The sequence below is a fragment of the Spermophilus citellus genome (assembly GCF_964194105.1).
Source record: "Spermophilus citellus genome assembly, chromosome: 5".
NCBI lineage: Eukaryota > Metazoa > Chordata > Mammalia > Rodentia > Sciuridae > Spermophilus > Spermophilus citellus.
In genome coordinates this window covers 70,942,799-70,965,351 of record NC_138186.1, presented here as the reverse complement: position 1 = coordinate 70,965,351, position 22,553 = coordinate 70,942,799, and the positions used below count along the sequence as shown (strand labels likewise).

The following is a 22,553-nucleotide window of genomic DNA, read 5'->3' as shown; positions in this document are numbered from 1 at the left end:
TATTGTTTCTTACTATATGAGGAGTAATTTAACATACTAATAAAATTTGTATTCAAATTTGCTATACCCTATAATGTTTCCTAAATATGCCCTGTTAAAATCACATTTTTCCAAAATTTTATAGTGTCTTTTGAATAACAGCATATTCCTAGTTAGAAAAACAGTCTAACATCTAATGTTTGCATGTGATTATAGAGTATACAAATGAGTATGTTGCTAATTTTTTCCTTTTACCTTTATTAAGAATAAGTGTGTTTGTTAGGGTGGGATATAGCTCAGTTGGTAGAGTGTTTGCTTCACATGCACAAGTCCCTGGGCCCAATCCCAGCACCACAATAAAATAAAATAAAATATAAGAATAAGTGTGTTTGTGTGAGAGATAAAGAGATTTTAATATAATATGTACTTAATAAGTCTGAGATGTATTCTTTTCAAATATAACTTTATGGTTAAGTAAGTTTGTCATATTATCCTTACTGTCCTTAAGACAGCCATTTTTACCTCAGGGGAAAAAAAAAATCTCAAAAGTAAGCATCTGTTGTTAAAGAACTATCTGTGTCAAGGGTCAGTTGATCTATGTGGCTGGTTAATCTGAATATCAGCTGACAGAGCTAATAAGTAGCAGAAGAAATTCAAAGATCAAGGGTGATATTTTTCTTTTTCTCCTGCTGTTTTGACTACAGTTTCTCATTATTATTTATCTAAGTTCACAAAGTTAAATTATGTCCACTTATCACAGGATCTTTTAAACATCTTAAGATTTGATAATATTCCTCTCCTTTTTCTGAATGTTATCTTATAAAGCAATTAAGTCATTTTTGTTTATAAAACCATATGGCTCCCTGTGTGCTGAATTTATGGTGATGACAATTAGATTTAAATACATGAGAATTTCTATATCCAGGAAACAACAAGTTTTACATATCTTTCTAGATGGTTCTGAAAGGGAAAACACACACACTCCCATGATTTGTTCTAGATAAATATTATAAATAAGTAGTCCTTTATGCTTTATGTATTCTTTCAAGTTAAGGATAAGCAGAGCTTCAGTCTTAAATAAATATTTAATAATAAATTAGGAAGATAGTTGAAAATAGTTATCTTCAAATACTTCTAGAAATTAAAAAGTTGGACTTTCTCCGTAGTCCAGAAGTCATATAAATGTGTAAAAAGGGCAGATTTAGAGCCCAATGCAAGAAAAAAGTGCCTGAGAAATGGAAGTTAATGGTCATGGAATTGTTTGTTCTGTGAGGGAGTGAACTACATGAGACTGGAAGAATTAATCATTTAGCTGATTAGGGATGATAGCAAGAAATAATTTCTCAGGTAATTTCGAAGGTTGCTTAGAATGTTGCTGAACTACATAATGTAAGCCAATTAAAACCTATAAGCACATAATTACACTTTAAGCATCATACATATGTAAATAATATATGCAGAGATAGTACTTAAATAGAAATGTGTCATTTTTTAAAAAGCTGGTATTAAATAGTTATATTCAAAGAAAAACTCAAGGTATTGATTTTCATGTGTAAAATATGAGACAAGGAAACTGGCAAAAGGAAGCAAGAAAGATTAGACATCTTTCTTTATGTGTGTAAAAGGGAAATATCCAGGCATATACACATTCTCAAGTATTCATGTGAGAGATCAAATATAAATTTTTAATTAAAAGTCTGTATTTGTTGAGGTTATCATAAAACTCCTCTTCATTGCATTTAGGCTTATATTTTCTTCTACTTTTAACTGTGACAATGATTTACTTAGAATCACAACAAAACATAAAACTCAAACTAAATTTTTCCAGAACACATCAATTTTATTTGCATACTTTAATTTTATTTCATTTTTTGCTAGACTGGGGAGTAACCCAAGACCTCCTACATGGTAGGCAAACCTCTACTACTGACACTTGAAAGCCCAGAGCATTTTAGAGTGACTTCTGTTTATATCATATTTCTATAGAATTTCATAATCATTAAAACAGAAATTAATCTTTAAGAATGTATTAGATTCTGAAAATCATTTTCTGTATGAGCCAAGCCTTGGAGAGATAGTTCAGAGATGGCTAAAGGAAACAAGTGCATTTGTCATTTTTTAAAAATATTAATTTTTTAAGTTGTAGGTGGACACACAATACCTTTATTTCATTTTTACGTAGGGCTGAAGATAGAACCCAGTGCCTCACACGTGATCTGTGAGCACTCTGGTCATTTTAATGTGAATGTTAACAAAAGTAGACATTGAAAAAAATTCTTGTACATTTTTAAAATGTTACTAGATTGTAAAAATTACTAGATTTCTACTGAAAATTACCAGATTTCTACTGAAAATAAAGATGACATAAATTTCCCTTGGGGATTAAAATCAGTATTTGTTAATTTGTCAAACCCAAGTAGGCTGTGACCCATGGATTTTCTAACTGGGGTAACATCTTAAAACACATTATGAATATATATCTTTCCTGTTTTCTTAGTTTTTTTGCCCTTTGCCCACTGCTTAAAATTTTCAAAATCATCAGTGTGTCTTTTTTTTATGGCTAGAGTAAATAAATGTAATTATTGGAACACTGATAAATTTCTACTTTATTCAACCAAAGAATTTATATTTTTTATTAATCATGATTTTCATAAACTGTACTTCATGTGTTTTCAAACATATCAACATTTATTTTCTGACTATACAAATCTGCTTTATATATTCTTATTTTGGTAATATTTTTACTAATAGCAACTGTTCTTCCATGCTATTATTTCACCTTTTTAAATTCTATATTGTCAATTCAGGTTTTGCCTCCTAAGGACATCTTTAATTCATTTTTAATAAGTATTTAGACCATGAATTTGCGCGATGAGCAATTAAAATCATGTTAATTATATTAGTGGAAACTAACATTTTCTGACAGCTTACTAAATGCCAGGTATTTTGCTAAATTCTTTGAAAGGAATGTCTACTTTTTCTTCTCTATTATTATTATCTCATTTTGTACATGAAGAAGCAGTCTTTGAAAGCATAAAAATCTTTTGCCCATAAATCTAAAATGGACTGGTTTTCAGAGCCTATCTTTTATATACTAACTCTTGATTAATCTTATACAAATTCCAAGCTAAAAAATGTACTTTTATAATTTCCTAATAAAATGATGTTACTAAAAATGATTATTATAGGACAAAATTGAATCTTATTTTGGATCCATTGGGAATTACCTTTGAGTTTCTTTACTTTCTGCCTGCAGTTTAATTGTGATCTGACCCACACAAAACAACAGCATTTCTACCATTTTTTCCCTAAATCTAACTACTTCAATTTTTCTTTTAGTCTCTTACATAATCATAGTTAATTTGATAAATTCATAAATTGGAAAGAGGAAAATGTAACTTTTGTTAGTCATTTACTTCAACATCTAATTACATTTAGCTAAATTTAATTTATTTTAATTTGATAATGATCTTCCCCCTTCTTTTCTGTCTTATGCTGCTTAGTAATGTGTTCAGACTTCCTTCTCTTATTTTCTCTATTTTTCCCTGGCTCATACTCCCTACCATGGAATCTTTATATGTACTCCTTCCCCCCTACCTCCTCTTTAAAAGACTTTATTTATTTATTTTTCAGTATACAGCAGTCTTTAGGTTCAGAGAAAAATAGAGAGGAAGGTTGTGAGATATCCCATGTGTCCTCTGCCCCCATACATTCATAGCCTCCCCCACTGTCTACATGCCCCACAACATGGTACATTTGTTACAGTTTATGAGCCTACATGGACACAGCAATAGTGCTCAAACTTTGTATTTGGGTTAACTCAGTGTTGTACTTATGCTGACTATTTTTTATGCCCTAAAAATGTTATATGTTCTATTTTATGCCTCATTCCCCACCCTGGCAAACACTGATCTTTTTACTCTATAAAGTTTTGCCTTTTCCAGGATATTATATAGTTGGTTTTGTTCAATATGTAGCCTTTTCAGATTGGCTTATTTTATTTAGGAATACACATTTATGTTTTCTCCATGCTGGGAGGTGATTGAAGCAGGAGGATCATAAATTTGAGGGGAGCCTGGGCAATTTAGCAAAACCCTGTCCCAAAATAAAATTTTTAAAATGGGCTGGGAATGAACTTCAATAGTTTAGTGTTTTCCCTACTCATTTCTTTTTTTACTGAATATTATTCTACTGTCTGTATATACCAAAGTTTATTTATCCATTCACTACTGAAGGTCACTTTGGTGGCTTCTGTGTTTGGGCGATTACTAATAAAGCTGCTAGGAAAATTCATATGCTGGTTTTAGTGTACATACACTTTTTCCTACTTACCAAGGTTTGTAGGATCCCATAATAAGAATATGTTTAGTTTTATAAGAAACCACCAAACTTTCTTTCAAAGTGGTTGTGCCGTTATGAATTCCCATGTTGATCAGTGAGTCTTATTGCTCCATATCTTCACTAGCACTGGTATGAGTGTTCTGGATTTAGGCCCTTCTGATAGGTGTGCATTTCCCTGAAGATACGTGATGTGGAGCATCATTTTCTAGGCTAATGTGCCATCTGTATATGTTCTTTGATGTGGTGCCTATTAAGATCCTTGGCCCATTTGTTTTTAACTGGGTAGTTGTACTTGAGTTTCAAGAGTGTTTTGTGTATTTTATCAGATATGTCTTTGGCAAGTATTTTCTCCTTCATTCTGGCTTGTCTTTCCTTCTCTTGACAGAAGAGATTTTTAATCTTAATGAAGTCCAGCTTTTCAATTTTTTTTTCCCATGGGTCATGCCTTCAGTAACCCCCTTCTCTACCTTTTCTTAAAATATTACCTGATGCTTAAGCTTGTAGTTTAAAACAGGTACAGCAGACTCACACTGAGACTAGTCAAGTATTCAGTTTCTAAAACTTATTTACTTTTACACAAAATTTCAGCATAAAATCCATCCTTTCTCTCAACCTACCATCCCATCTCCAAGTATCAAAGCTGATAATCAGCATTATCTCAGCCACAAAGAGTCCTTGTGCTACTTGGATTATATTTTGGAGACCAACACATTGGATGAACTTTTCCACCCAAAATTTAGAAAAATACTCTGTCATTTAAACCTATTTTTATTTGTCAGTGTGTTTTGCTTTTCTAAAAACCTCATATTTTGAACAAAATGGTTTGAATATAATTTGCAGATCCCTTAATTTAGTTGAAAATGTAGAATAATTATCCTGATTTTTAAAAATTATATATAATTTAATATTTTTTATATCTGTTTTATATTTTTCTTCAATCAGTACTCTGAAATGGACCTTATGCATAGTTCAGTTTATTCCTGTATAATGATTCATAGGGAGGCAATATTTTTTCCTTAATAAATAGGAAAGGTAGCAGAATACAACAATTACTAATAGGGCATTATGTAAAATTGTGGATGTGTAACCAACGTGATTCTGCAATCTGCATTTGGGGTAAAATTGGGGGTTCATAACCCACTTCAATCTAATGTATGAAATATGATATGTCAAGAGCTTTGTAATGTTGTGAAAAACCAATAAAAAAAAGTAGGAAAAAAAGATTTAAAAAAAATAAGTATGTTTATAAAATATATTCAGTAATAAACTAAAAGATTCAAATATGTTATTTTATCATGTCCACTATATATACAACATTATAAAATTAGGCTTTAAAAGTAATTGCTTTTGTTTGAATAGTATATTTATATTTGAATGAGAGCTGCATGGTAAACATAATTACTTATCCAAAGGTTAGCATCACAACTCCAGAACATACTTGAAAAGGGGTTTTTAAGATCAGTGATCTAAAGTAAGCAGTGACAAACAGGAGTTAGTTGTGGCTCATTATCTGGTGAAAGATGTATTTTACCATTTTTAAATATTTCTCTCAATGGAAAGAGATATGAAAGTGTTTAGCTACATCTGTATTTCTGTTTTTTATTTTCCCTAATTCAGAACAGTAACCATGGAGCACCAATCTTGCCAAACAAATGCCAATGTCAGGAACATATTTCAGTTTTTGTTGCTTTATTCCTATTCTAGACTCTTAACTATGGCTAAACTAATGATCTGAGGAGTAAATATTTTTCATGGTAATATCAAGTTGCAGCCATGAAAAATGAGAAATACTACTTATTATCATCATGCACTTCAGTTAACTCTGTCTTTTCTATTCTTTCCACTTAAGTTTAACTTCTTGCTGATACTGATTTCTCAAAGATACATTGCAAAAATAACAGTAGAGCTGAGTGGGAAGAGAAAACCTTTCACAGGAGAAGGGAGGAGCTGTAACTGTGGTTCTGTGCTGCCAAGAGTTGAACTTTGGCACTCTAGGAAAACCCAACAGATATAAACAAACAAACAAACAAACAAACAAATATAAACTAACAACCAGAGCCATGGTATGTATTGTGAATTGTGATCCCAATTTGGAATTAGAGAAAGCATACTATGATAGAGTGATTATATATCCCAGCTTCTTTAAAATGCATACTAATTTCTCTGTACTGTGATAAGTTTCTTTTTTTTCTTGGTACTGGGGATCAAGTTCAAGGCTTTATGCAAGCTAGGGAAGCACTGTGCTACTGAATTATATTTTCTTTTTTAAATTAAAAAAATTAATGTGATATATATGACAACAGAATGCATTACAATTCATATTACACATATAGAGCACAATTTTTCATATCTCTGGTTGTACACATAGTAGAGTCACATCCTTTGTGTCTTCATACATGTACTTAGGGTAATGATGACCATCACATTCCACTGATTTCCTCCCCCTACCCTTCCACTCCCTCCCCTTTTCCCTTTTGCCCTATCTAGAGTTCATATACAATGGAATATTATTCAGCATTAAAAGAGAACAAAATCATGGCATTTGCAGGTAAATGGATGGAGCTGGAGAATATAATGCTAAGTGAAATTAGCCAATCCCCAAAACTTAAATTCCAAATGATTTCTCTGATTTAAGGATGCTGATTCATACTATGTTGAGCTACATTTTCAATCCTTCCATTTTTATACTCTAGACAGGGTCTAGGCTCTCTGTAAGTTGTCCAGTCTAGTCTCAAACTTGTGAACCTTTTGCCTCAGTCTCCCAAGCATCTGGGATTCTAGGAATGCACCTCTGTGCCCAACATAAATTTCAACTTGAATGATAGAAACTAGGGAAATCACCAGCTTCTCACAGCTGCCAAGGAGTATTGAATACTTATATTCCTACTTCTTAGGAAAGACTAACCCTGAACTTAATGAAACAGGCAACTATCACAATACTAAGTAAAAAAAAAATACATATATATATATATATATATATATATATATATATATATATATTTAATGTGTGACACTGACAAGCATGAGATGAATGGTTTTCCTTAATTCTTCTTAAAGTGGAAAGCTTTTATACAGAGACCCAAGATGAAAGCATCAGCCCTAACCAATTACTAACACTGTAATCTGAGGGGAGAGCACACTACTTTAGGAATAACAAGGCTGTTAAAATCTGGCCCTTTGTTAGATTGATTGATTAATTAATTAATTTGGTACTGGGGATTGATCCCAGGGGCGTTTAATCACTAAGACTCATCCGTAGCCTTTTTTTATTTTTTATTTTGAGACAGGGTCTTACTAAGTTGTTTAGGTCTTCACTAAGTTTCAGAGCCTGGCTTTGAACTTGCAATCCTCCTGCCTCAGCCTCCTCAGTTGCTGGGATTAGAGACGTGAGCCACTGTGCCCAGCCTTTGAACATTATTTTATCATTTTTAAAGATGTGATTGTCATCTTATTGTGAAAAGTAAATAAGATGATGTACATAAGTCAACAGGTAAAACATCTGTCTTCAATAGCTTGTAGCTATTACTTCTGTTTTGATTTCAGAAGTATTCAATCTGTAAACCTCTCAATTCCCAACTTCCTAATTCATTTGAAAGACATGCTTCTTATACTCTTAGGTATGATTTATATTTATGTGTGGAGGTATTCTTTATAGGATTTTTCTCTGAGGTGACACAACTAATAGAAAAATGAAAATTGTAGTTATGCTATGAGGTCAGATGTTGCAGCTGAACTGAGTTGAGCAAAGGATAAATACTCCTGGAAATCAGCTATTATTTTGCAAGCAAATGGTTCAGAAGGATGCTTTTTCTCTGGGTGCCACCATGAAATCATGGTGTTATGCCTGGTCGCTAATGTAGGGTAAGCCAGATTGCGTTTTTGACATAGAGACATGAGAAAACAATGAGGAAAAGATCCATTTCTTTTTACCTGGAAGAATGCTTTGTGATCATACTATTCTATGTGAAGGAAAGAATTAAGCCCTAAATGTCTTAACTCCACATTTTTGGAAGTAAAAGTAGATACTTACTATGGCATATTATATTAGGTATTTCAGTATTAGTTCGCCACTGTGTATTTTAGAAAATACCTTTACTTTTTTCACTCTTCTCTTCACTAGGTATTAAAATAGTTTATTTTTCCTCCATTTTGGTAGTATAAAAGTAGCTTGTAATCATTTTACAGATTCATTTATCAAATAAAAGTGAGATCAAATATTTAATGAACTATGATTTGCCATATTATATAAAGCTTTTGAATAATATATCAAATTAACTGATAAAAAGAACTCTTATTATTATATTATAACACATTATATTTTTAATACTTTTGGTTGATTTCTGCTAAAACTTTGCTTCTCAATAATTTTATTTAAATCTTCCATGCTATTAAAAGAAAGAATTCTCTGTCTACACTTTTTTTTTAATTTAAAAAAAGCCATATAATAACTGGAAAATAAACTAAAAATAATTCACTCTTCCCATGGTTTTGTGAGAAGAATGTTTCTTCTTTCTTAAAATAAATGAGGGCTATACAACCAACTGCTAACCAATCTTTTGGGGGCATGTGAGAAATGATGTCGGTAAAGCTCATAGGGCCTCTGGGGAAAGGTGCTATATAAAGACTAGAGCTATTAAAAAATCAGGGCTTTTGTGCAGGTAAACCACAATTCTTAGTATGAGATTCATATTTCAACCAGCAGAAAATATTGGGCCCCAGGATAAACCATCTGTTGGGCATGTCATACCTTGAGACCCAAATCCATGGAAGGAGACTTGCCATTATTCATCACCTCATCTCTGCCCTTCATGCAGTAAAAGATTTTAACATTTTGGGCAACTTCCACAATCGTGAACAAACCTTGATCCTGCTCCTTTATGACTCTCAGTCTCTTGGTTCCCAGGCTTTCCTTCCTGGAGTCTCATGGGCTTCAGTTCCCAAAGGTTTGTGTTTTTCTTGTCATGCCTTTAGTCATCCTGCCTGTGTTTGTGACCAAATATCCTCATTCCTTTTCTAATCCCCACCATGTTCTCAAACTGTAGGGTATTACAGACTCTCTGTACAATTTTTAGAAACAATGTCAACTCTTTTAAAAAGCTCTTCCCCTTTAACTTCTCCACTCCTTGTGTACCCCAGTCAGAGAGGAAAATGAATTTCTTCTGCTGCTATAAGTTACCAGGATCCTTACCACATTACTCATCCTCAGAAAACTCACAGTTCACATCCCTGTGTCAGGGTATGTTCCCCAGTGCCCTCCTTGGATTTTATGTCTCCAGTGTGTCTGTTTTCCTTTCCTTCACCAGCAAAAAATCATATGCTTGTTTACACATATTATTCCATTTTTCCTTCTCTTGTTTTTATAAATTTTTAATATTAAAATAATTATAAATATACTTGATGTAAAACCAAGTGGTTATGTTTAAATTACTCTTATAAATTCCAGTATACAGATGAGAATGGAAAATTCTAACAAAGCATTGCATGAGAAGCTTTGTTTGCTAAATAGAACTCAAGAATTACTGTGAAGAATCACTTAAAAATCTTACCTTGCATTCCACAGTTCAAAGAAATATTTTTCAAATACCCCTTAACAGTGAGTTTCCATTACCACTGAAACAGTTTTAAATCACAGCTTTTCCTTGTTTTTGTTTAAGTTTATAAGGCCATGTAAACCATTTTAAAATTTGAGCAGAAATGTTAAATTACATTTGTGGTATTTCATATCTGTGGCTTATATGTGGAAATGGGTCTATGTTTTTAATACAAAACTGAAAAGTATGCAAAATTTTCATCAAAGTATAACAAAGTTGAAATTGTAACTAGATTACAATATGCTTAATTTAAGGCTACACTGAATTAAAGTATATATGGAATTTAAGTAGACAAAATTCTATCTTCCCTACATTTCTTAAAATTTCATGTAAACATGATTTAGTCTATATGCTGGGTAGCAAGTTCTGGACGTTTTAAATCATCCCTTTCCAAAAAGAGTAAAATTTCAGTATAATTTAGAGTAACAGAATCTGTAATTGAAAAGTATCAGAACCAAAGTTAACCACAGGTTGAAAATAAGTGAAGATCAAGTAGAAATGTGAATGAGAAATAATGAACTGATTTGTCTTCCATGAAGTAGTCTATAAAGGATGCTGGATGTCTTTCTCTGAAAGTCTTTCTCTGAATGAATGAAAGATAATTTGTGCATCAGTTTCATCACAGGTGTTTTGGGTTAAACAGTCATTGCTGTGGGTTTATAGGAGAAAAACCAAAGTTGGATTCTTGCTAACATCTCCGAATGATATCAACGTTTAGACTCTGATAAATCCTCAAATGAGCATTTTTCAAACTGTGTATCCTACAAGGAAACTAAATGCTCATATTTGGAACCACTTATCCTTATAACATCAACATATGTCTAAAGAACTGTTTTATGTCAGAATCTCCTTTAATAACTGTGTTTTAAAAGAAATAAACAATTCAAATGCCACATTTTGCAAAAGGAATGGTCTGAAACACAAAACCACTGAGTTTGAGATGGATCTTTGGTTCACCAGCTGACCTCCATTAATATAAATTTGAAATAATCTCAGTTGGGTTCTTATGAAAGGGATATCCTGGGACATTACTCAAATCTATACTCTGTCCCAGTACTCAGATAAAGTCGTAAGGGTCAGAGTGTTAGAACTGGAAGTCGGCAAAATTTAGTAGCCTCATAAACTTTAGTCTTAATTCCTGTAAGCATTTCTTTAGAAGATACCAACCCAACCCTAACTTTATTCATATTTATCAACAAAACAAAAAATAAAAAAACAAAACCAAAAACTTTATTTTACCTTGCTATCTTTACAATAAGCTTGAGGTGAAAACAAAATGGCCAACGTATAAATAGTTCTAAAAAACCTTTCCATATGCAAAAATTATTGGACATCTCATTACCAAACTCTGGACTCCTATAATTTTTTCATTACTCCTTGTACTTCATCATGCAAGCATTCCATAATCCATAAACCCGGGATAAGGAGACACAAACTGCCATCAGTGAGATCAGTGGAAGACTGGCACATTCTTCAAAGAATCTGTTCTATATCCTCTTCATCATCTCCTCTCCCTTCCCACTTGTGTGGGAGAACACAAGTGCATCTCTGCTTGAACAATTCCCAGCAAACGTTCTTCACTTCCTGTTATCACTCCACATGTTTACCAGATCGCAGCCTTACCCCAATCCTGGTGTATATCATAAACACATGTGTATTCCACAGGGATTTTTTTCTTGCTCTGAGAGCATATTCCAAAGGGAGTTTTCATCCCATGACTGGCCATCTCTTGCTCTAGTGCAATTTTCAGGGTGCCTGAAGAATGTCATTGCTGTCTGATTGCTATTTTGATCAATTACCTTCCATTGGCTGCTTCTCTTTTCTGGAGTCTATGCTGATGCTGACACTGGAGCAGATGCGTGATTACTAGCTTGTTCCATTGCTGCCATCCTCTCCCATTGTGAAACTGCTCAGAAGCTATTTGTCTAATGTAGGGAGAATATTTTTCTACTACTGTGTCACATTCTGTTAATCAAGTGCCAAAGTAGTGCTACCTTGTCCTCCCATATGTTAAAGAGACTTTGTATTAAAGAGTTAATTAGATTTTCTTTGAATCTCTTTCCTTTAAAAATTAGAAATTCAACCACTGGAGCTGTGCCAGAAGTAACTGAATTTATAGGCTCAAAAATCACTACTTCCTTTTGCTCCCTGAGATATTGTTATTATTTGAATCTATGCTTTCGGGGTTCACCTTTCCCTTAGGTTGACTTTTTGCCCATGAAGTAGCTCCTCTTCATTCAAATACATGTCTGTTAAATTAAAACTACCAATGTTCTAGCTATATCTAAACATGGCTGAAACCACGGTGACTAAACTTGATATCTAGCTGGTTTGGTTACCATACTTTTATTTTAATGCTCATTTTATAAATGGTCTATCTTACTTTTCGTTGTGTTGTCAGTATCTCCATCTGTCTAAACTATAAACCACTCAAAAATAAGGGTCAGCTCTGAAAAGCATATCCATGGTGGTACACAGACCATGTATAGTTTTCCTTAATCAAAATGCTTTAGGTAGTCATCTTTAATTATGTATTGGTAATATCTTAAAACATACTGTATATTTAATAACAAAATATAAAATGCTCAAATAAACTTTTATAAAGTATTCACTATTTTAATATATGCAATATAGACTGGATTCCTGACAGTATTTTAAACAAAATTAATTGTTCAGCCACTCAAAAGCTTTAGTTAATATAATCAGTGTAGGTATACTGTGTCTTAAGAAGTAGGCTAAATAGTTAATGCTTCTGTGTGTAGTTCAAGACTAAGGGTAACTGAGCAAGCACTAACTTATGGAATCTTAATAGTCACCTCATTGCTGGAATAAAAAGGAAACCAAGAGGAAACTTAATAATATTAAAAGTTATTTTAAAGGGAGTTCACATTGATTTGAAGGGTACTTTGCTTCACATACAATATCTACCTTTGTAAAACCTAAGAAACCCATATTTGTAGCATACATCTTTATAGTTTTCAGAACATAAATCTTTAGAGTAGTATTATTTCTACATAGATAAAAATTAAAAGATTGAAAGTCTTTGGAATAAAAATAAAAGAAACCCGCTTACAAAGCAAAGGAAACTTGGAACTTTGAGTTAAGTGCATATTTAACTTTAAAAGGGTCAGTGTGTGTAGTAATGAATGGAAAACTGATTTTATTATATTCCATTTGTGAACATCTAGCAGCAACCTATTTCAGCATTAGAAAGATCATATATTAAAAATGATTTCTGTAGTCATCAAAGTATACAAGTAAAAATTTAGTTCCTGTTAAATTAACACTTCATTAAAACATCAAAATAAAAGCTTTGACAAATACTTTTTTATGTCATACCCAGAGACAGAAAAAAGTTAGAAAATTTGAAGAACAGATTGCCAGTTATTCTATTCTGTAACAGTTAAGTTTCTCAGTTCTTTCTTTCTTTCTTTCTTTCTTTCTTTCTTTCTTTCTTTCTTTCTTTCTTTTCTTTTCTTTTCTTTTCTTTTCTTTTCTTTTGCTGAGCTCTCTGTCACTGGAAACATCTTAAACCAATTTCAAGTGCTACACCTGAATAAACATGTTGTAAAAGTGTTTATGTATTGAAGTGGGTCAGTTCAAGGTATGGTATTTGGCTGGAACTTCTAATTTCTCTTTTTACAGCAAAAGGGCTGCCAGAAGGAGGAAGTCTGAGCTGAATTAATACATTTGTTACAGTGGAAGTAGAATGGAAACTACTCTGACCACAAATCAAACTACCTCTTTCATTTATGCCAGTGATAGAGTTTTTCTAAGAAATGTAGACTCTGGCATAGAGCCACTGTAAGTTTGCATTTAAAAGAGAAATCTATATGCTTATTTGTTCAAGGTTTACTGCTTTGATTATTTGTAAGTCCTTTTTCTAGTAGGACTGAATGTAGTGGCATTTGTGAGGCAGATGACCATTTTAATACTTGTATGCATTAGATAATTTTCCCCAGTATGTTGTAGTACAGTTGTTGAGGACACCTATGCTGCCTGGATTGGGGCAGACTCTCTTTTAAAAATCAATATCTCCACATTTAAAGGACCTCTGTGTCCTTCCCAACAGCTGCATAGTCTCACATGACACAATCTCATATTCTGACGGTAGAAGCTCTCTGCACAATACCAGTATACACAAAAGTGTTTATGCTGCCAAAATAAATTTTGTTAAGAGCAAGGGTTTATTTGCTAAAATGCCATTGATGCTGTTTCAGGACTTGTTTTCTTTTTCTTTCTTCTAAGGTGGGTCAGGTCTTATAATGGACTGAGACTGCTCCACAGACTTTACAGAATAAATATTTTAAGAAAACATGCATATTTCTCAGGGGGAAAGCCGGAGTCAATCATGCACATATTTCAAACCACATTATAAATTATTCTTACAGGATTGGTAGTGTCCATATCTAAGTAGTAACTTTGTATAAGTTTTGAGTAATTCTCAACTAAATTTACAACTTAAGGTTAAATAATTCATCCTCTTTGAGTGACTTTTAGGGAACCAGATATCAGTCAATGGTTTTCTTTGTATACATAGATATTATATATAAGTTGATATAGTACTTCTATAATTTTTACATAGACTATATTTAATTTTTAGTGACAATTATTTTAAATTAGAAAAGGCTAACAAAAGTGAATTATAAAAATTCACCTGAACATTTTTCTCTTTCCTGAGAGTCTTCAGACTTGGTTTTCTTCTTCTGAAACTTTTTCAATAAAAATTATTCAGGTATGTCAAACTCAGGAGTGGAATTCTAAAATTTCCTAGTTTACTTCAAGATACTTCATAATGAGGATGAAGTGCAACTTAAAAGCAAGCCTCCATCCCCGGAAGGGTCTTCCAGAATGACCTGTGAAGAGCTTTAAGTAGAGCACAGAGTTCTCAAGTTTGCTAAAGCCCTGGGCAGAGGCGAAGGCGGAAAGGCTCTCAGCGTTAATTAATACCTGAAAGGCTGAAATTGGCTGGAGAAAGTAGAAACACCTTCTAGGCATTCAGCTTTTACCACTTAGAGGAAAATTATGAGGTCTTTAGTGTGGAAGAGTCTGCAGATGAGATTTCTGGAATTGTTATTCAATGTGGACATTTCCAGGCTGATGGGTAGTCAAACCTTTCTAGGAGTGTCCCTGACTTTGAGGTCTGAGAAGGTATCCATGAGTGAATGTGGCCCAAGGGTGTTCTGTGGTGAAAGTATGATCACAATAAAAAATTAAGCATGCATGTTTGTCTGTAATAGTAACCCCACGAATGATAAGAAACTTGGCCTATAAAGAAAAAAAAAATTCTGATACTGCTTTAAATTCTGATACTGCTTTTTTTTTGCCTTTTTCAAAGTACCCTCAGAATTGATTCACATCAGGTAAATTTTATCTCTTGTAAAATAATTCCTTGTGCGTTGTATTCTAGGACGCAGTATCAATGTGAAATCTGCTGGTCTTGTGGGAAGACATGGGCCTCAATCAAAACAACCATTCATGGTGGCCTTCTTCAAGGCCAGTGAGGTACTTCTTCGATCAGTGAGAGCGGCCAACAAACGGAAAAATCAAAACCGCAATAAATCCAGCTCTCATCAGGACTCCTCCAGGATGTCCAGTGCTGGAGGTAAGATAAAACTAGAGCAGCAGTTGTGCACAGAGAGTTATGGGGTCACATGTTGCAAATCAAGTAGCCACAATAAATTTATCCTCTGTATAGACCTTCATTTGGTATATTAAATCTTCCAGTGATGTTTCTAGCATCCCTAGAATGTTTCGTCAGTGAATCACTCAGTAATTCATTTCAAAATAAGTAGGACTTGTCTTCATATGTTGAAAGATTCAGTTCAAATTATAATCAAACTGGCATTAATTAAATTATGAAATGGCTAGATCAACAAAGTCAAGCCCAAACTAAATGACATAACTTGCTTCGTTTAACCTCCCCAGGGCCTTTAAATATGGATGGTCAACCAGGAAAATCAGCATAAATTCTTCTCTTTAGTGCTATTTACTAAATTCTTACTCTTTAGTACTTAAATAGGGATAAAGCAACTCATTTCTTATCTGAATATAGGAACAGGACAGATTGTATGATAATTAACATATATTTATATTTCCATAAATTCTTTGGAGGACTGTTATTTGGTGTATGACTACATATATATTCATAAAATGTTTTGGCAAAATATTGATGTTCAACTGATATCAGTGTACTAGGAGTTTAATCTGTTATTTAATAGAAGAGGAGATAAAATTACAAATGATCAGAACGCATCTAACTTCCAGAATCTAAGGTGGGAAAATCAGGCTAATTATACCAAGAAGACTTTATTGAGTCCAGGCTACAAACAAGTTTGAATAACTTGTTCTTAGATGAAAATGATGGCCATTTTATTCCAAGAAATTATTTTTATCTACAAAAATATGTTTGAACAGGGATTCACCTAGAACAAACTATTGGTTCATTTATACAATATGTATTCATTTTTGTTAATATCCCCTGGATCATGTCAGGGACAATGGGTGAGCTGGTACCCAAATAGACATCATTCCTTCATGTGGTATTTCTGCAAATTACAATTGTAATTTAAAATTGCCTTTGACATTGTCCCCCAAATATTCATTTTCCCAGGTTTCTTGAAAATGAAAAATCATCCAGCAGCTATTTATTATTCACATTTATTATGTATGAGTGTTTAGATAAGAAACAGATTGTAAAAACTTTGGTTTTTGTTTTTATTTTTCTGCATCTGAAATTCTCCACAAAAATACTAAATGAAATTCATTGAAGATTTCCCAAAATGTAAGCACCAGGAGAATCATGTGAGAATGAAGTCCCTTTGGTGCCCAGCAACAGAGGCAGGAGGGAAGAATTATGCATAGAAGAATTATACATTATACTGAATTAAATACTGCATAAAAATGATGTTTTAAAATAATTTTCCACCAAAGACATTTAACCCCTCTTTCATTTGGGAGTAAACATGATATTATGCTGTGTTACAAAGCTATTTTGTAAAGATCTTCACAAGATATTTAGTTTGGCAAAAAGTTGTAATTGCTTAATATGAAGAGGGAGAAAAATAACTTTCCAAGACCCTTTCTTCCTTGTAAATACTAGCCTGTCAAAGTTGTATATTTTTCTTTTCATGTAGAATGGCTCTAAATTTGGTTGAAATGTTTTTAATTTAATGTAGCAGACTGCATTAAGAGAAGGGTTGGCTAAACTTTGAATAGAATAGTAAATAATTTTTGAGGAAATTACAGAGAAAAGTAGAAGTCACATACTTAGTATTAGAATTCCTAATTACTCTGGCAGAGGCGTTCCAGCAATTGAAATCATCAAAGTCCTTTTCCCTATTGGCTAACTCTATTTATCTTCTTCCTGGCCACAAGTAACAAATGTACTTCTATACCCATAGATGAATAAAACACATGGAGCAGAAATCACGTAACTTTTCACCAGTTTCCTAACACCATTTAGAGTACGAAATTATTCTAATATAGACCAATATTTTCTTTTTAAAAAGTTTGTCATTGGCAACCATTTCTGTGAAATATGTGGTAGATGGTTTTGGAGCATGTTCATATTTTGATAATAAGAAGAAAGAAGGTAGCTGGTTTGTGTCTATGAGACTTAACCTTTCAATAGGTAGTAATCAAGGGAACTGGGAAAAACCTCATAGGATTTGGCCTAAAAGACAGGGGTTTAAGGAAAAGGAACACTTAGTATAAACAGAAAATTTGATACTTAGGGGACTTGAAATGCCAATGAAAATTTTAAATTATCTGAATATAAATAATAAATTCTACAACAGTACCAGCTTTTACAATAAAATACTGTTTAAAGGATCCTTGGCTAAGAAGGAATAGAAGGTGGCTTTTAGGGAAGAGAGTTGTATTCCATATTTAGTTGCATCTATCTTTCTTGTCTTTTTTTTCTCCCTCCCTCCCTTTCTCCCTTCCTCCCTTTCTTCCTCCCTCCCTCCCTCCCTCCTTCCTTTCCTTCCTTCAAAGCATATCATTAAATGTTGAAAATATCAAATAGCACACAGGATGCAGGAGGATTAAAATCCAAGTTATTTTTGCTGTCCTTACCCTCATTTCTTCCCTCTTTGCTGTCCTCTGATTTCTTAATGCATTTATTCTTCCATATCCCCATGAGAAAGCTTAGAACAGTGTACAGCACATAGTGGAAGTACCCCAAATCCCTATGGAATAAGTTAATGTGTTGATTGCATGGGGAAAATTAGCTTCCATAAAAACCATTGCATCTGGGTTTTCTGCAAAAACTGCCCACCTCTCCACTGTTCTTCTTCAGGGTTTTGGCAAGAAGTTTGAGCCAGGCATTCTGTGGGAGATATTGCCTATTTCACATTAAGGCAACACAATGAATACTCCCTTGAAATTTGAATATGTGTGGGAAAGAAATGGAAGCAATAGCTGAATTTTAAGGTAGCTACTCTTTAAAATATGAAGACAATAGATTGGTAGGACTTTTAAGGAACTACTTAAAGAATTACTTAAACTTAAAGAACTACTTCTAAGAACTACATAAAATGCTAAAAACAACCAAGTATAAAAACTCTGGAAGAATCAACAGGGAAAATGGTAGGTCCTGTTGTTTTAGTCATCTTTTTCATTGCTATGACCAAAAGATCTGTCAAAAACAGTTAGATGTGAAAAGTTTATTTTGGGGCTCATGGTTACAGAAGCCTAAGTTTATAGACAGCCAGATCTATTGCTCCTGCCCTGAGGTGTGGCAGAACATCAGGGCAGATGAGTGTGGCAGAGAGGCTCAGGGCATTACACAAGGAAGCAGAGAGACACAGACAGCTGCACTCTTGAGGGACAAAATATATATCCCAAAGGCACATCCCCATAGACTCACCTCCTCCATCCACACCCTGCCTGCCTACAGTTATCACCTAGTTAATCCCCATTAGTAGAATAATGCATGGATTAAATTAAGGTTCTCATAATACAATCCTTTCACCTCTAAACTTTCTTGCATTCTCACACATGAATATTTTGGGATCACTTTATATCTAAATCATAACACATGTCATTACAGGATGGTGAAAAAGATTATTTATAGCATGTTCACTACTAAGGATTCTTGAAAGTGGGTCAAAGTATGTGGTGGCCTTGCCTAAAATTATGGTGTTTCTTAGGGTAAGTCTTTCATACAGTTTCTGAATGAAAAATTCTACACTTACTTCTCAATTTAATTTTTTTTATTTTTTAAATTTTAATTTGTTATATATGACAGCAGAATGCATTACAATTTATATTACACATATAGAGCACAATTTTTCATATCTCTGTACATTTACTTCTCAATTTTTATAGGCATTGTCTCTTGCCTAATAGATTCTATATAAATCCATGCCTCTTGACACAACAGATATTAATTAAAACAAGAACATAGAATTAATTGGAATTATTTCTTCAAAATGTTTTATATTACATAATTAGTGTACTCTTTAGTATTTAAAAATAATAAAATCATAATGTTTTCCCTTATTAATTTTTCCATGATGTTGCCCTGCTATACTGATACTAACATGCTAAGTGTACTTCAAAATTTTTCTCCACATACATTTTCTCTCTCTCTCTAGAGGTACTAAAGATTTATTCCAAAGCTCCCCACATACCAGACAAGCACTCTACCACTGAGATACATCCTCAGACCTTTTTAAAATTATATTTTGAGATGCCACAGGGTCTCCCAAGATTGTCACAGGGTCTCCATAAATTGCCAGACTGTCCTCAAACTCAGTGATCCTTCTGACTTAAACTCCTAAGTAAATGAATCTCTTATCCACATTATTTGTATAGAATTTACATTAATAACTATTATCTGTTCCATGAATCATGCAAAATTCAGATACCATTCCTAAAAAAATATTATTTTAGTGCATATAATATGTAGTCAGCTAGCTTTATCTGTCCATTTTTTCATTTAGTTATGTATTGTCTATCTTTAATTTAATCTTGGCTCTACCACTTTCTAGTCATATAATCTTGGATTAGACACGAATTACTTACCTGAGGAAAAACATAGACTTTTTTTTTTTTTTTTGAAAAGTGAAGGGATAGATGAAACCATTGCAGGCAGATGTACACAGTTCCAGGATTATGTTCTGGTGTTGAATGGGTAGTATATGCAAGCATTTCTTTGTGAGAAGAGTGGAATATCAACTAGGAAGCTATGCTTAGGCCCTAAACCATAATACATATAATCAGAGACATATGAAGAAAGAGCTGGAAATGTAACTCAGTAGCAGAGGACTTGCCTACACAAGGTAGTGAGTTCAATTCTCAGTAATGCAAACAATCAAAAGCCCGCAAAGAAAAAATAAGAGATGTATGAGGTGAACAGAAATGAAGTATTATCCTAGGATTCAAAGTTACTGGAAGAAGACAGTGTGGAAGGATACAGTAACCAAGAGTGCAAAGGGCTTTCAATAGGCTATTAAAACTAGAATAGTGAAGTGAGCCAAGTAATGGGGCTTTGTGGACTAATCTAACATAGGATCTGAGGGAGAAATAAAGAAAATCAAGACTCTTTCTAAATTTTCAGGTATGGGCTGATGATATATTTCAGGTATGGTGACTGATGATCCTGTTAACTAAAATAGTATTGAAACAAAGTAAGGTCAAAAGTAGAAATAGTCAAATGGATAAATAAAATGTGGTATATATACACAATGGAGTTCTACTGAGCCATAAAGAAGAATAAATCTGTGTCATTTGATGGCATATGGATGGAAATGGAGAATATAATACTGAATGAAATAAGCCAGACTCAGAAAGTCAAGGGTTGAATGTTTTCTCTCATATGTGGAAGCTAGAGAGAAAGCTAAAATAAAATGGGATCTCAACAAAATAGAAGGGCAAGTAGTAGAGTAGAAGCAAGAGACCAAGAGGGAGGGGAGGCAAAGGGGAAAAAATGGGAAATTAACTTAATGAAATTATATCATGTGCATGTATGAATGTATCACAATATATTCCAATTCCATATATATAACTGAAATGCACAAATAAATGAATAAAAGAAGGAAGACCAATAAAGTAGAGGATCAAGGGGAGGAAACTGGGGAGGGAAGGGACTAGTACTTGGGATTGAAATGGAGAAAACTATTTTATATATTTATTATACACATTTCTATTATGTAGAAAATTATTCATATGTCAAAATAAATATCACTATTATGCATAATTTCAATGTACTGAAAATTAAAAATGGAAACAATAAAAAAATAAAAAGCAGAAATTGGAGGCATCTGGGAAATTTTTCAATTAGAGGTCTTGCAAGCAATTAGAAGCTAAATATTTTGCTTAAGTTTTTATTCCAGTGGGTTCTCAGGTGAAGATGTTAATTGGGTCATTCAGATGTATGACCTGCTGAGCAGAATTAAGGAAATAAACCAGACAGTTATTAGTTTAGGGTGTCTGTTTTATGTCACCCATTCATACCTAGACAAGCACAGATATCCCTATACTAGGAAATAACATAAATTGTTCCTAGTTTGTGCGTATATTCAAACAGTTAATTTGCTGGGATGGAATGTGGTGAATAAACTGGAGTAGCTATAATATTTTTAAAACCCCTTCTTTGGATGGGATTGCTGTTGTTTGTCAGTTTATCACATATTTCTCTATTCCCAGGGTCATATCAAATCTACATTACAGAATAGTCCATTGCTGTAGCATCATTCTTTCTTTTGTGCCTCTTTAACAGACCTTCCTTTACTGTCATTGTCATTGGCTGCAAGTAAAGTCCTTTGTTCTAATGCTGCAGGTGCTGACTTCCTTTTCCCTTTGGACACTGGGAATGAGAAAACTAACATCCTGTCTTGCTGTAAAGCTGTTGTGATGCTTAAATGCTAAATTCTATTTTGAATGTATGATTGACACCACACCTCCCCCCTCTCTCTCTTGTTTTACCTCCTGAAGAAGCTAATACTATTTTGAGACCAATGTCTCAAAATATTCCATCTATCAAGATGGAATTTTTTGGATTTAATTATTGTCTGTTGTTCTCTTCTTAGGGAGGCTAGACTACATTTATTTGTTTTCTCAGGAACTAGTATGCGTCTTAATATCTATGCAGATTTCAGGATATTTTTAATACCACTTTTTATGTCCATATCTTTCTTTTTCATATTTTCTAATATTTTAAAGTCATACTTTATTATATTGTTGTATGCATATATGAATGTGTGACAATAAAGCCCATCAATATGTAGAACTATAATACACCAATAAAAAAGTAGAAAAAAATTAAATTTGTACTGCATCTGGAAATTAGCCACAAAGAAATTTGCGTAAAATTCTAATAATAGTTTCAATGTTTTTGCTTTGTTTTCTGGACATTATTACCATTAAGGGAAAAAAAAAACCAGGAAAGTGCTATACTATAATGCCTGCATTTTGTTTGAGGCATGTTAGTGTACTTTTTCTAGGATCCACTGTGGCAACAGAACATTTTAGTAATTTTAGGTATGACTTTATTGTAGACAGGTTCATCGACAATAGAGTTATCTCCATTTCATTTTAATCTCCTAAGGGCTGCCAATTAATATTTTTAAATATATAAATCTAATTTCCTAGCCCTTTATCCCACAGCTTATTCTACCAGTCATTTATTGTAAA

The 22,553-nt window shown here is 33.2% G+C and overlaps 1 protein-coding gene across 1 annotated transcript in view; it reads left to right on the top strand.

Moving 5' to 3' along the window:
- Positions 1-22,553, top strand: part of BMP5 (bone morphogenetic protein 5) — a 119,700-nt gene that overhangs the window by 88,153 nt on the left and 8,994 nt on the right. Inside the window, exon 4 of the mRNA XM_081293803.1 lies at positions 15,322-15,516. Within this exon, the coding sequence (XP_081149929.1) occupies positions 15,322-15,516 (195 nt within the window). The remainder of the gene's footprint in view (positions 1-15,321; positions 15,517-22,553) is intronic.